The 14,830-nt window shown below is 35.9% G+C and overlaps 2 protein-coding genes and 1 long non-coding RNA gene across 11 annotated transcripts in view; 2 read left to right on the top strand and 1 right to left on the bottom strand.

The window, feature by feature from the left end:
- The window catches only part of RCSD1 (RCSD domain containing 1), a 501,912-nt gene that overhangs the window by 188,584 nt on the left and 298,498 nt on the right, over positions 1 to 14,830 (top strand). The window lies entirely within an intron of this gene.
- POU2F1 (POU class 2 homeobox 1) overlaps positions 1 to 14,830 on the top strand; it is a 180,200-nt gene that overhangs the window by 138,660 nt on the left and 26,710 nt on the right. For all 6 annotated transcript variants that reach the window (NM_214264.1, XM_005663132.4, XM_005663134.4 and 3 more), the window contains 3 exon segments: positions 1,368 to 1,462; positions 7,588 to 7,761; positions 12,938 to 13,079. In NM_214264.1, the coding sequence (NP_999429.1) occupies positions 1,368 to 1,462; positions 7,588 to 7,761; positions 12,938 to 13,079 (411 nt within the window).
- LOC146403919 (uncharacterized) lies at positions 7,749 to 13,780 on the bottom strand. The gene is made up of 2 exons (XR_014843929.1): positions 13,696 to 13,780; positions 7,749 to 11,075 (listed from the first exon to the last, which is right to left on the bottom strand). It is a non-coding gene; the product is annotated as an uncharacterized LOC146403919 (long non-coding RNA).

Below are 14,830 nucleotides of genomic sequence, written 5' to 3'. Positions count from 1 at the left end.
ACCAAGGCTCTCCATCTATGTGACACACATGCTGACTACTCTCAATTTGACCTAGAAGCTGTCCATTGGAACAATGTTTTCATTCAGTTTTATTTAACTTTAAGCTCAATATTCATTTTGAGGAAAAATGTTTCTTTTGTCATGCATACCTCATTAGTGAAGGTCATCCTCACTGCCTTTCATGTATTTAATCATTAAGGAGGACCAGGAGTTTGGCCAGAAGTCTGAATTAAATCTTTCACTCACATGCTGAGCATACGTTGGATAAATTTCTTTTCAGCGTTTTGATAGTTTTTCATGGGAATGTATTCAAAGAATGTGGACTGAGCATTGAAATGCATATATGCCTCTGGGAGTTCCTGTCCGTGGTGCCGTGGAAACGAATCTGACTAGGAATCATGAGATTGCAGGTTTGATCCCTGGCCTGACTCAGTGGGTTAAGGATCTGGCATTGCCTTGAGCTGTGTGGTATAAGTCACAGACACAGCTCATATCTGGTGTTGCTGTGGCTGTGGCGTAGGCTAGCGGCTACAGGTCTAATTAGACCACCAGCCTGGGACCCTCCATATGCCACGGGTGCAGCCCTAAAAAGGACAAAAAGACAAAAAAAAAAAGAAGAAGAAGAAAATATATGCCTCTAACAATCGTTTGTTTTATTCTAAAGTTTAAGAAAGAGAGGGTGTTATATTAGAAATTGTGCAGATTTTGTGAGTTATGTAAAACATCTTCAAAGCTTTTTAGTGCTAAATATTGTTGTGTAACTTCTATATAAAATTCAGTCATGATTGTAGGATTGGTTAATGGAATCATTATAGAGGATATGAGTATTAAGTCTTCAACTCAAGGCACATTAGTGCATCTCTACTGATTCCTCCTTATTTCTATTCTTTATGTTTTTTTCTTCTTGATCATTCATTCTAAAACTTTTTGTTGTATAAATACCTATTCCACTTAACAGATAGGATAGCCTGCTCCTTTCATGAACTAAATAATTTTCTGCATATACTAGCAGTTTCTAATGGATTCTGGGTTAAGAAGTTGAGGTTTTTTTGGAATTTCAGGCTTCTTCCATTTAGAATAGTTCTTCACTCTTGTCCATTCCTCGCTAAAATAAAGAATTGGCCAGAGAGATTATTCAGGTTACGCTAAAGACATACACCAGTTTTAGTTTAATGTTCCATATCTTCTTGCCTAAGTTGTATTTATTAACACGACTGAATTTCAGGCATGAAATTTAAGACATTAAGAGTTTTAAGGCCATTAAGACAATCAGAAGATCAGTTGGAAATTTTCACTTCACTTTATTTTCTTTTTCCGTATGTTCAGAGTGCTATTTAATGTTTGACATAACACATTTGTTTTCACAGGTCTCCTGCAAGCGCAAAATCTTTTAACGCAACTACCTCAGCAAAGCCAAGCCAACCTCCTACAGTCGCAGCCAAGCATCACCCTCACCTCCCAGGTCAGTTTTCTTCCATGAGGGTTGCTCTCTCTTATTCTGTTGTCTTGAGACACTTTGGGGCTTTGTTTAATTTAAAACCACAACCCCCTAATAAAAATAATTCAAATAGTTTTCAAAAGTCACCAAAATTTCAAAGTTAGCCTTATCAACTTTGTAAAGCAGTGCTACCAAATTGATGTAGTCTTTGAAAATCTTTAAGGAGTCCCTGTTTTCTTATGTGTTCATAAAGAATACCTGTGTGTTAGTGCCATTTGAGAAATGAGTTCTTGCTGTTTGACCACCCTCCCCTGCATATTTGGCAGTAGAGATTACCACTTGAACTAGACACCTAGAGCTTCAGTTAAAACCCACTGTTGCCCTTCGCTCTTAGAAAACTGCAAAGACATTCTTATCTGTGTTTTATTCTGTCTCAAGTTTCAAATGTTGCTTTAGCTAATTTCTGCGAGAGGCTTTAACTGTAGGAAAATCACAGGTTTAAGCTTTACACCTAGTTCTGTTTCTTACCTAGCTGTGACTTTAAGCATGTCATTTTGCCTCTCTGGACCTCCATTTCCTCATCTGTAAATTAGATGATTAACAGGCTGATCCTGATTGTCTTTGTCCATAATCATGGAAGTTATCACTTTAATACCAACCTAACAGATTTGACGAAATTCAGCAACTGTTTGTGATAAAAACTCTTCTAGGAATAGAAGGTAACTTTCCCAACCTGCTCAAAGGCATCTACCAAAAAAAAAACATTGTAAAGACTGATGTTTTCTCCCAAGATCAGAAACAAGACAGAGGGATGTCCACTGTTAATTTTATTCAGCATTGCCCTGGAGGGCCTAGCAGTGCAATAAAGCAAGAAAAAGAAAGAACACATATAGATTAGAAAGGAAGCAGTAAAACTGTCTTAATTGATAGATGACATGATGTCTATGTAGAAAATCCAAAAGAATCTGCAAAAGAGTTGTTAGAATTAATAAGTGAATTTAGCAAGTAGGTAGGATACAGAGTCAATATATAAAAATTTATATAGGAGTTCTCGTGGTGGCGCAGTGGTTAACGAATCCGACTAGGAACCATGAGGTTGCGGGTTCGGTCCCTGCCCTTGCTCAGTGGGTTAAAGATCCGGCGTTGCCCTGAGCTGTGGTGTAGGTCGCAGACGCGGCTCGGATCCCGCGTTGCTGTGGCTCTGGCGTAGGCTGGTGGCTATGGCTCCGATTAGGCCCCTAGCCTGGGAACCTCCATATGCCGTGGGAGCAGCCCAAGAAATGGCAAAAAGACAAAAAATAAAAAAATAAATTAAAAAAAATTTATATAAAAGTCATTTGGAACTTGAAATTAAAAAGAAAAATATTTACAGTAATTAGGGATAAATTTAACAAACCCTTTTTTTTTTCTTTGTCTTTTTAGGGCTGTACCTGCAGCATGTGGAGGTTCCCAGACTAGGGGTCGAATCGGAACTATAGCCACCGGCTTATACCACAGCCACAGCAACACCAGATCCAAGCCACATCTGAGACTTACACCACAGCTCACAGCAATGCTAGGTCCTTAACCCACTGAGCAAGGCCAGGGATTGAACCCTCGTCCTCATGCTTACCTTGTCGGGTTTGTTACTACTGAGCCACAATGGGAACTCCAACTTTAACAAAACATTTATAAGAACTATATGTTGAAAACTACAATATCTTGCTGAGTGAAATTGAAAAAGATTTTAGTAAATGGACAGGTAGAATATGTTCATGAAGACTTTGTTAAAATGTGAATTCTTTCCAAATTGATCTATAAATTCAATACAATCCAGTTAATATCTACAGACTTTCTTCGTAGAAATTTGCATGGTGTTTCTAACATTTGTACAGAATTGTAGAGAACATAGAATAGCCAGTTTTGAAAAGTAAGAAAGTTGAAGGACTACCTAATGTCGATTTATTATAAAACTAGAGTAATGAAGACAGTGTAATAATGGCATTTGAATAGAAATGGAGCAGGACAGAAGTCAGTAGACAGATCTACACATATAGAGCCAACTGATTTTCCATAAAGGTGCCAAAGGATTTCATTGGGAAAAGGAAAGCCTTGTTTCGGGTGTTGAAACAATTGGATACCCATAGGCCAAAAAAAAAAAAAAAAAGAACCTTACTCCCTATTTCACAATGATATACAAAGATTAATTTGAAAGGGGCTGCAGATCTAAACTTCTGCAAGAAAACCTAGGGGAAAAAATCTTCATGTCCTTGGGTGAGGTAATGATTTCTTAAGTGGGACACAGAAACACTAATCATAAAAGAAAAAAATGATAAATTTAATTTCATAAAAATTAGGGAGTTCCCGTGATAGTGCAGTGGTTAACGAATCCGACTAGGAACCATGAGGTTGCAGGTTCGATCCCTGGCCTTGCTCAGTGGGTTAACGATCCGGCGTTGCCGGTGAGCTGTGGTGTAGGTCACAGACGCGGCTCAGATTCCGCGTTGCTGTGGCTCTGGCGTAGGCCAGTGGCTATGGCTCCAATTCGACCCCTAGCCTGGGAATCTCCATATGCTGCGGAAGCGGCCCTAGAAATGGCAAAAAGGACAAATAAATAAATAAATAAAAATTAGAAGCTTCTGTTGAAAGAATAAAAAGAAAAGCTACAAACTGGAAGAAAATGTTTTAAAAACTTATATCTAATAAAAGACTTCTAACTAGAATATATAAGGAACTCATACAACACAATGAGATGACCTGATTTTTTAAAAAAGAGGTATATGCAAAATATTTAAAGATATTTCACCAAAGAAGGCACATAAATACTTAATAAGCTTATGAAAAGATGCTCACAATTATTAGTCATCAGGAAATGCAAATGACGTATCACTATACACCACTAGAATGGGCAAAATTTTAAAAACTATAGTAATGCCAAGTGTTGGTAAAAATGTAAAGCAATTACAATTCATATATGTTGCTGGTGGGGTTGCAAATTGGTACAGACACTTTGGAAAACAGCTTGGCAGTTTCTTATGACGTTAAATATACATGCATGTATATTTATGACTCAGCAGTTCTACTCCTAGAAATGAATGCATTTGTCCACACAAAGATCTGTGTATGAATGTTCACAGCAGTTTTATTTGTAATCACCCCAAAGTGGAAACAACTGAAAAAACATCCATCAGCTGGTAAATAGATAACATAAATTTTGGCTTATCTATATGTGGAATGCCACTCAGCCATAGAAAGAAATGTACTTCTGATACATTCAGCATCATGTTTGAAATTCATAAGCATTATGTTAAGCAAAAGAAGCCAAACATTAAAGACTGTGTAGTGCATGATTCAATTAACATGGCATTTTACAACAGACAAAACTATGGGGACAGAAACCATATCTGTGGTTGCCAGGGGATTGGGGCTAGGGTTGGGTATGACAGCAAAGGGCGCAAGGCAACTTTTGGGAGTGATGGAAATTTCCTCTGTCTTAATTGTGGTAAGCAGTTACATGATGATATATATAGTTGTATATATAGTTGTCAGAACATATCAAACTGTACACTTTTAAATAGTGCATTTAATTGTGAATAAGCTGAATATAAAAATGAGGTTGAAAAAAGCCTATACCAGCAATTCCTTCCTGGCCTACAAGCTTTGTACACAGTGGCAGGGCTGTTGTAGCTTCATTCTGACTCCTGCTCACTGAATTTTACTCTACTATTTCTAGATCTGGCCCAGTCCAGCCTGAGATTTCTGGAGTTGGGGTAACTTATCTGTAACCACCCCACCAAAAGGTACCCAAAGTATTTTTAGTCCTTTATTATTTGAGAACAGGGCACTTCAAGCCTGGAAATGAAGTAACAATCTGATAGTTGAGACTCATCTCTACCTATCACAGTTTCAATGGGAATTTACAACCACAAAGGACTCTAATATGGTTGGTGCAGTGTGGCTCCTCCAGATGGTCAGGTAAAATTTCTCAGGGTCGACAGACCATAGAGATGAACTTTGTTGACTTCATCAAAGCACTATGATAGAGAGGAGCTTACCCCAACTGTAGGCCTGTATAATTCCTATTGTGTAGTTTTCAAGGCCAGTTAGTTCAGTTGGAGAGAATACATTACTAATGAGGTCAGAGTTAGGGACCTGACCCATTTAAATTATAAGAAAAAAGCACATAACCATAGGCTCCATCTGTAGTCCTGTCCTACAATCTCTCACCTAGATTTCTGCTCACAGGAAGGGTTAACTGAGCAGTTACAGTGCAGAATTAGAGCAGCATTTCCCACTAGAGAGTACTCAGAAGGTCAGGTTCTACTCAGGGCCTGTGAGTAAAACAGAGTAGCCTTGTATCTGTGTGATTTAAAAAAAAAAAAAGATAGATTATACCCTCATGTCCTAAAAAAAACTTTAAATGGATTTAAATAATTGCATATTTAAAAATACATAGAAGTATTAAAAGGAATTTTATCCAAGTTACAAATAAGTCAAAGTCTTCTAAGATTTAAAACATAAAGATATTAGAAAGGGAAAAAAAAGTGTTTATCCAAATGATAATTTAAAACTCATGTACACGAAAATAAAAGGAAAAAAGCAGTTTGGGAAAATTATTTGTATTAATACAGCAGGCAAAGGCTTAATTTGTAACATTTGATGATCTCTTTAAGGATAAGAATGAGATTTATATATTATATCGTTAATATATAAATGGGTATGGATGTAAGTCCAATTCACATGAAAGGAAGTACAGATAATAATTGACATGTGGGAAATTTCTGGCTTTTAAGTAATGAGAGAATTACTTAAAATTTTAAGTAATAAAAGAAATATGAATTAGGGCAAAACAGCAAAGTACAATTTACTCACTGAATTAGCAAAACATTTTTAAAAACTGCTGATACAAATCCTGTGGAGAGCATTGTATAGTTAGAACTAGTAGCATGTACCAGAAGCCATGAAATTGTTTCTGGTATTCTCTTTATCCAGTTACAGAAAATCCTTTGTGAGTTTATCTCAAACAACTAATAACAAAGGTGGAAAAAACAACTATATGCACAGTTTTTGATTGTAGTGTTACCTATGTTAATTGAAACAACGGAAAAAGTGTCTAGCAATGAAGAAATTGTTAAGTAAACTATTGCCCTTTCAGTCAGCCTTTGAAAATGATAATTGTGATGACTGAAACCCCATAGGAAAAAAATTAAGACATAATTTTAAGAGAGAAAAGCAGAGTATAAAATCAGGTTACCGTAATTACAGTTAAGGTTAAGAATGTAGATGACAGAGGAAGAAAACTTCCAGAAGTAAGGATAAATTTAGGGAATTGTATATGGTGAGAATATGTATTCATAGGTATTTACTTACACTCGGGGTCATCACGTTGTATACATTAATAAATATGTACAACTTTTTTTGTATGTCAGTCATATCTCAGTTAAATTTTAAAAGTTTACTGCTTTGATTTTGTCCCATATGGTCCATTCCAATGTCTTAATCATATTGTAAAAATTACTCTGATCTGTGGAATGTCACCTTATTACTGAAAAATTTGAAAATTATAATTTGCGAGAAATATATGTGAGATTAAATAAATTCAGTGCAACAAATTAAAAACAACATAAAAAATCTATGAAAGAAAATTTGAACAGATAGAAATGAAGCTATTAAGTTATTTAAACTATAAATGATTTACTGTTCCCCCTTAAAATAGTTTCAATAATCTCATAATATTTTTTATAATATTGTGTTACAAGTAGGAGATATGATAATGATAAGACAGATATGGTCCCTGCTGTTTTGAAACTTACAGTTTAAGAGGCATACTTATAAAATAGATTCTTAAAAATTAAGACTGATTTATTAAAAGGCTTAGTTAAGATGCATGTATTCAGACCATTTGAAAATCCAAAAATAATGGATTTCATATTTGTATATTCAAGTCTTTTCCATAGATTTACATGTTTAACCTTAACTATAATTATAGTGTACATAACATCACACTCTGCTTTTCTCATTGGGTATTATGTTGTAACTTCTACAATGTTACATGGTCTTTATAGTTCTTCTTGAATACAGCCATTTCCTTAAATTGTTTACTCGTGGCCTTCCAGAGATAAATATCTTGGTATATGTTTGTTCTTATTCTTCTGTTCCTTCTCTAACAGCCAGCAACCCCAACACGCACAATAGCAGCAACCCCAATTCAGACACTTCCACAGAGCCAGTCAACACCAAAGCGAATTGATACTCCCAGCTTGGAGGAGCCCAGTGACCTTGAGGAGCTTGAGCAGTTTGCCAAGACCTTTAAACAAAGACGAATCAAACTTGGATTCACTCAGGTAACATGAACCCACCCTTGACTTAGGTTTCCCTCCTTGGCTAGGTCCAAATATTTGCTTTCCATGTCCAAAGAGACTTCCAAGGAGCAATATATTCCTCAGCCTTGTTTTTTAATTTTAGATTGTAACTTTTTCTTAACCATCTTCTGCATTTGTTAAATTGATACCTTCATCATATATATTCATTTATAAATGTATAATTTACCATTAGGTTAAAATTGTTAAGATTTCTCTCAGAACACAGGCCTCCGAAATATTAGAATTATACCAATAAATGATGAGAAGTTGAAAGATTCTGTTGGGGGATGATATAACTGTACAGAAAGCTTTGTTGTTTGAAAAACATCTGGTTCTAGACCTTTGTGCTATATGTGTGTGTGTGTGTGTGTGTGTGTGTGTGTGTGTGTAAGATTGAGAAGAATAAAGATTATAGCTTCTTTTATAGTAGCCTGAAAGGTGAAACATTTGGAAGACTTGTTTAAAACCATTTTTTGGGGAGAGAGGAAGGGTTAGTGGAGACACAGACACAAACTGAGGCTAATTAATCAATCATATAGGAATCTGTTGAAGATGAAAAATCTAGATTAGTCAAAATCTAAATCAATTTTTTAAAATATCACCTAGCAGAGGGCTAAAAGGTAGATTAAGTCTAATAGTTTAAACAGGCATCTGCGTGTATGACTTCTTTGTTCCAAGCACTCCCACTGACTTACTCTTTGATTAACCTGTCACAAATAATACCTTTTTTTTTTTTTTGTCTTTTTGCTATTTCTTGGGCCGCTCCCGCAGCATATGGAGGTTCCCAGGCTAGGGGTTGAATCGGAGCTGTAGTCACCGGCCTACGCCAGAGCCACAGCAACGCGGGATCCGAGCCGCGTCTGCAACCTACACCACAGCTCACGGCAACACCAGATCGTTAACCCACTGAGCAAGGGCAGGGACCGAACCCACAACCTCATGGTTCCTAGTCGGATTCGTTAACCACTGCGCCACGACGGGAACTCCACAAATAATACTTTTAAAGCAGGAAAAGAATTAAGCTGAAGGACATTTGTATAAAATAATGTAAGATCATTAGGTAAAATAAAATTATTTAAGTGTAGTTTGGATTGGCTATTTTAATGGAATCAGGAAAAACCGGATGGTTTTATTCCAGAGAATATAATTACTGTTTGAAATTTAAGCCACCGCTTAAGTATTATCCAAATTATCTTATGTTGAAAGTATAGTAATGTACCACCTGCTCTCAAAGATCAAAAATCAGGGATGATATCCCTGCATTTTTAAGAACAGATTTTTATTCCTTACATTTCTTTGGTAATTTATTTTTGCTCAAAGAAACTCATTATATATTGGGAACATAGAATAATTTTTTTAAATAGATGTAATTTTGGAGAAAATGCAGGTGTATTTGTGAGGCATTTCAGTTGTGAAGAAACAAATTATAATTAGAAAGATTTTGGTACTTCTGAAACATCTAAACAATTCGAAATGTTTTTAAAAAGAAAGCTAAAGATACAACTGAATTGACGAGGGTAAATTTACAAGCTTAAATAAGTGTAAGGTTGGCATGTTCAGCAGTGCTTCAGTTCTTAGACTATTAACGCAGCATACTCTCAGGTTCCCTAGGAGATTGTTGCCTGAGTGATATGCCAAGGATGTTAAGGCTTTTAAAAATCTTACCTTTTACCCAGTGTGGTTTGCCTTTCTGTGGCATTTGACCCAGCACACTGCCAATGCTGTTTCTCTTTCTTTCTCACTCTCCTTTTTATGCAAAAGAGCTACCCTATGGTCTGGTATTCTGCTTTATGGTTTTATCCTATTACTTGGCATAACTGTTCCTTATTTTTCAAAATGATTTTGACATAGCAGTGGCAACATTTTACAGTCCTTGACTGTGTGGTGCAGAATGGGAAGATCAACCTTTGTTTTTAAGTCAGATACTTCAATTGTAGTTTTTTAAGCATTGCTTTTTATCCAATTTATTTATACATATGCTTACAGAGGACAAGTTAGACGTTTGAGTTATTAGGTTGAAACAAACAAAGCCCTATTCTCTGTGTAAATATGCATGTTATTAGGTGTTTTAAACAGTAGTTTTCTAACTACATAACTGGTTATTAAAGGATTACTGCTGGTGTCAGTACATGATTAGGAGGTGTCTAACACCACCCATCACCTGTAGTATATTCATTATTTCCTAATCCAATCTTTGTTCCTTTTTTCCATTGCTTTTAAAAATGTATATAAAAGGGAAGTAATACAGTTCAGATTAGATATGAATTAACTGCTTCAAAGATTTATTTTTGTGAGGGAGAACCCAGGGTGGTTGTGAGTTATAAAAACACTAAACCGAGCTGGTATCAAATCAGCAAAAATTAGTATATTAACTGAGGCACCTGTTGCTTTTTAGACAATGAAATCATTTAAATGTGAAGTAAACTTGTATTATAAATCTCAGTTAAGTGGATTTGTCGTTTATTGCCACAGTTTTAATTAATTGATGGCACAGCTCTTATTTCCAGCCACCAACTTATGGCATTGTTTCTTATTCTTATTATAATATGATCTTTGAATAGATATTGTATTTTTTGTTTGTTGTCATTGTTACTTTTCACAGAAAGGCATTACAGAAGTTTGTGAATAGTTCTTAGTGAATTGTGCAATTATAATGTCAGAAAACATTTATTGCCATCTGACTCCTGCAGCAGGTCTTATATTCAAAGAGTTGCAAGGTTTAGTTGGACCTAGTTTTATAGGAAGCTATAATCTAAACAAATAAAGTGACCAAGACATGAATATAATGATATACAAAGTATAGTTTAATGCCTGACATATAGTAGACACCTAGTATTTATTGATTAAATAAAGTAAGGTTTAATAAATGTATACATATGGGGAGTTCCCGTCATGGCTCAGCGGAAACAAACCAACTAGAATCCATGAGGATGCGGGTTTGATCCCTGGCCCTGCTCAGTGGGTTAAGGATCCAGTGTTACTGTGAGCTATGGCATAGGCCTGCAGCTGCAGCTCTGATTCAGCCCTTAGCCTGAGAATTTCCATATGCTGCAAGTGCAGTCCGAAAAAGCAAAAAAAAAAAAAAAAAAAAAAAAAGAAGAATTTATAAAGATATAGATAAAATCTATAGCTGTATTTATAGATTTTTATATAGAGATAATGGATAACATTTATACTTCACTCACACTGTCCTGGTTCTTTGAGTTTTACTGTAATTGGAACAAAATCAATCAGCAGTCCACTTCTGTTCTAGTGAAATAGTATATTCTTTTTTTTTTTTCTTTTTAGGGCCGCACCTGTAGCATATGGAGGTTCCCAGGCTAGGGGTCGAACCAGGGCTGTAGCCACTGGCCTATGCCACAGCCACAGCAATGCCAGATCCGTGCTGTATCTGTGACCTACACCATAGCTCACAGCAATGCCGGATCCTTAACCCATTGAGTGAGGAAAGGGATCGAACCTGCATCCTCCTGGATGATACTAGTCAGATTTGTTTCCTCTGAGCCATGACAGGAACTCCTGAAATAGTATATTTAGAGCTGTCAATAAAACTTTCTGAGGTAATGGAACTGTTATGTAATTGTGCTGTCCAGTACAATAGCTACTACTATCTACATGTGACTATTGAATAACTTAAAAGGCAGCTAGGGCTTCTGAGGAACTGAATATTTAATTTATCTGATTTGAATTAATTTAAATTTAAATAGCCATATGTGGCTGGTGGCTATCCTATGGGAAAGATTAGAATATAGATCAGTTCAGCTGGGGTTCAAGTACTCTTGGTGCCTCATTTTATCTTCTAGTTGCAACATTTCCCTTCTTAAACTTTTTGTCAGAAGTAACTCACCAGTAAGAAAATAGAGTTTAAAAAGAAATGTTTTTTCATTTCCCTGACTGCCACGTAATCAGGTGCTAATAAGTACTGTACTATCCAAAAGATGGATTATAGGAGTTCCCTTGTGGTGCAGTGGGTTGAGGATCTGGCATTGTCATTGCAGTGACTTGGATCACTGCTGTGGCACAGGTTCAATCCCTGGATCAGGAGCTTCCACATGCCATGGGCATAGCCAATAAAATAAAATAAAAGAAGGTAAATTAAAAAAAAAAAAAGATGAATTTAAGCAAGAGAAATCAAAGGACTCTGGTAATCCTAATTCAAAATGGATGTTGCCAGGATATGGGAGTTGGCTGTCCTTGGTAAGATTAGCTATGTAGTATTTTGGACCAGAAATGTTGCCTTTCTGCCGTCCCTAAACTAATTGAAATAAGACCATGAATTATTTTCACTCCATGAGCTTCTATTACCTATACATACAATAATGATTCAAATATGGCTTTTCCAGCTTTAGCAAGAGAGATTCACATGGAGGAAAAGCACTGTATACGTTTCAAAGGTTATAGGCTTACAGAGAAAGATATTTTTTTGTAATATATTCAGGGGATCATTGTTCTATTGCTATAAGGTTACCACGTTTCCAGTACCCATAAAGGTTTGACTAAATGGGTCAAACCTCTCTACTGTGAATTTCTGTCTCTATAATGGTTACAAAAGTAGTCTTTTTAGAATACCTGGTTTTTGTAACAAACTTTGAAATCCAAACTAAGGGTGGAAAGATTTTTTTTTTTTTTTTTTTTTTTTTTTTTACTGCTTCCAGAAATACTTTACAAGAAAATAAAATAAAAGGATGAGGCATTTAAAGTGATTTATGGGAAGTTTGGTTAGTTCAGAAACACCTAAGTTTATCTAGACAGTTACATGTTTTAACCCTGTGGTGATAGAGATGAACTGATTTTTAAAAATTACATAACTCACTCTGGTTGCATCAATTAACGGATTTGGTAGAATATCAGCACTATTTTTTGAGAGTTGGTGGAAACATTTGATATCTCAGTTATTATAAAGGTAGCAAGAAAGAGATTCAAGATAGATTATGGGACGGTTGTGAATATTGTCATGATCAAGGCCCAACAGTCTTCACTACAATATTGTGCTTAGTTTAGGGGTGGATTTTGTGGGACTCACTAAGTGGAATGTGTTGATTCTTTGTCTAGAACAGTTATTGGAGTAGCACCCTGGAGTGAAGGCTGTAAACTTTAGTGAGATGAGTCTTTTCTTTCTCTCTTCCTCTTCCCTCTCCTGCTCTATATTACTCTGCAGGGCGATGTTGGGCTTGCTATGGGTAAACTGTATGGAAATGACTTCAGCCAAACTACCATCTCTCGTTTTGAAGCCTTGAACCTCAGCTTTAAGAACATGTGCAAGTTAAAGCCACTTCTGGAGAAGTGGCTAAATGATGCAGGTGGGTGAATATATTAAAAATTTCCTCATTTTCCATTGAAATTTCACAGGAGGTATTATTGTATAAATTGAGGTTTATGGTTCTTATTACATTATTGATACTACAGGACCTTGAAACTCACTAATTTTGGAAGGATCAGTATAAATTATGACTACATAAATTGGAAAGCTAATTCATTTAAATAATCTAGTAATTACAAGGTATATAATCAGCAATACTTTTTAGCCTTGGAATATTTCTTGTATTTGAGCCCAGGGTGAGGGACAGCTGAAAGAAGAGGATAAGAAAGGCTATATATTTAAATAAACTTGAAAAATAAGATTATTGGTTCTTCCAATGAATTGTGATAAATTTGTTCCTATAATATTTCTGCTTTGTTTTTTAAAATGACATATATTGGTATGTATATACAATGGAATATTATTCAATCACTTGTTCTTAAAAAAGTCATACACGGAGTTCCCATCGTGGCTCAGTGGTTAAGGAATCCGACTAGGAACCATGAGGTTGCAGGTTCCATCCCTGGCCTTGCTTAGTGCGTTAAGGATCTGGCGTTGCTGTGAGCTGTGGTGTAGGCCAGCGGCTACAGTTCCGATTAGACCCCTAGCCTGGGAACCTCCATATGCCATGGGTGCAGCCCTAGGAAAGACCAAAAAAAAAAATAATAATAAAAAATAAAATAAAATTAAAATAAAAAAGTAATACAAATGAATTATATACAAAACAAACAGATTCATAGACATAGAAAGCAAACTTACAGTTACCAAAATGGGAGAGGGAGAGAGGAAGGACATATTTGGAGTATAGGTTTAATAAATACAAACTACTATGCATAAAATAGATAAACAATGAGGATTTACTGTATTGCACAGAGAATTATATTCAGTAGTTTGTAATAGCCTATAATGGAGTATAATCTGAAAAAAAAATTTTGTAACTGAATCACAGCAAAGTGATTCAGTTACAGCAAAGTGATTCAGTTACAAAATATTGTGAATCAACTATATTTGTTTTTTTGTAAATGACCATATATTTCATACATTGAAATTGAGCTGTTGGTTTTTGGGGGGTTGTTTGTTTGTTTAACTTTATGGCTGTACCTGCAGCATGTGGAATTTTCTGTGCCAGGAATTGAATCTGATCCACAGCTGAAACCTATACCGCAGCTGAGGCAATGCCAGATCTTTTAATCCATTGTGCCTGGCCAGTGAATTGAACCCACATCTCCATAGTGGCCTGAGCCACTACAGTCAGATTCTTAACCCACTGTGCCACTGCAGGAACTCTGTTAGTTTTAACTTAAGTGTTTTGTGCTGAGGTTTCCTTTTGGAAAATTTGAATTTTGAGTCACAGAATCATTGACCATGAGAGCTGTAAGGAACCATAGAGATCCCCTATACTATGGTTCCCCCTATAAATGTGGGCATAAATCAGGTCTTTGGAAAAGACAGACCTATAACTTCCAGCCTTATGTAGTCTGATTTTGTAGTTCTGGGTTTGGCTCACTGGTCTCTTCCCTCCATCTCATTTTTTTGTAGAGTGGAAAGAAACTCAGAGAATTCTGTGACATGCCCAGGGTCATTAAACAGAACCTTGTTTAAACTTTAAAGTGTATAGAAGTGTTTCATTATGTGTCTGGTTTGGGGGAAGGGAAATACCAATGAAATAAAATGAGAGGTCATTTGCAAGATAAATGTTAAACATTGAATATTTTCCAAGAAGCTTTCTTCCTTTTATCCTTAGAGCTAATA

This window comes from Sus scrofa, chromosome 4 (assembly GCF_054392235.1).
Source record: "Sus scrofa isolate SSC_HxYL_T2T_F1_AM1 chromosome 4, Sscrofa_HxYL_maternal_Yorkshire_Landrace_v2.0, whole genome shotgun sequence".
NCBI lineage: Eukaryota > Metazoa > Chordata > Mammalia > Artiodactyla > Suidae > Sus > Sus scrofa.
Note: the sequence above shows the minus strand (reverse complement) of the source record. Positions and strands in the feature narration are given on the sequence as shown.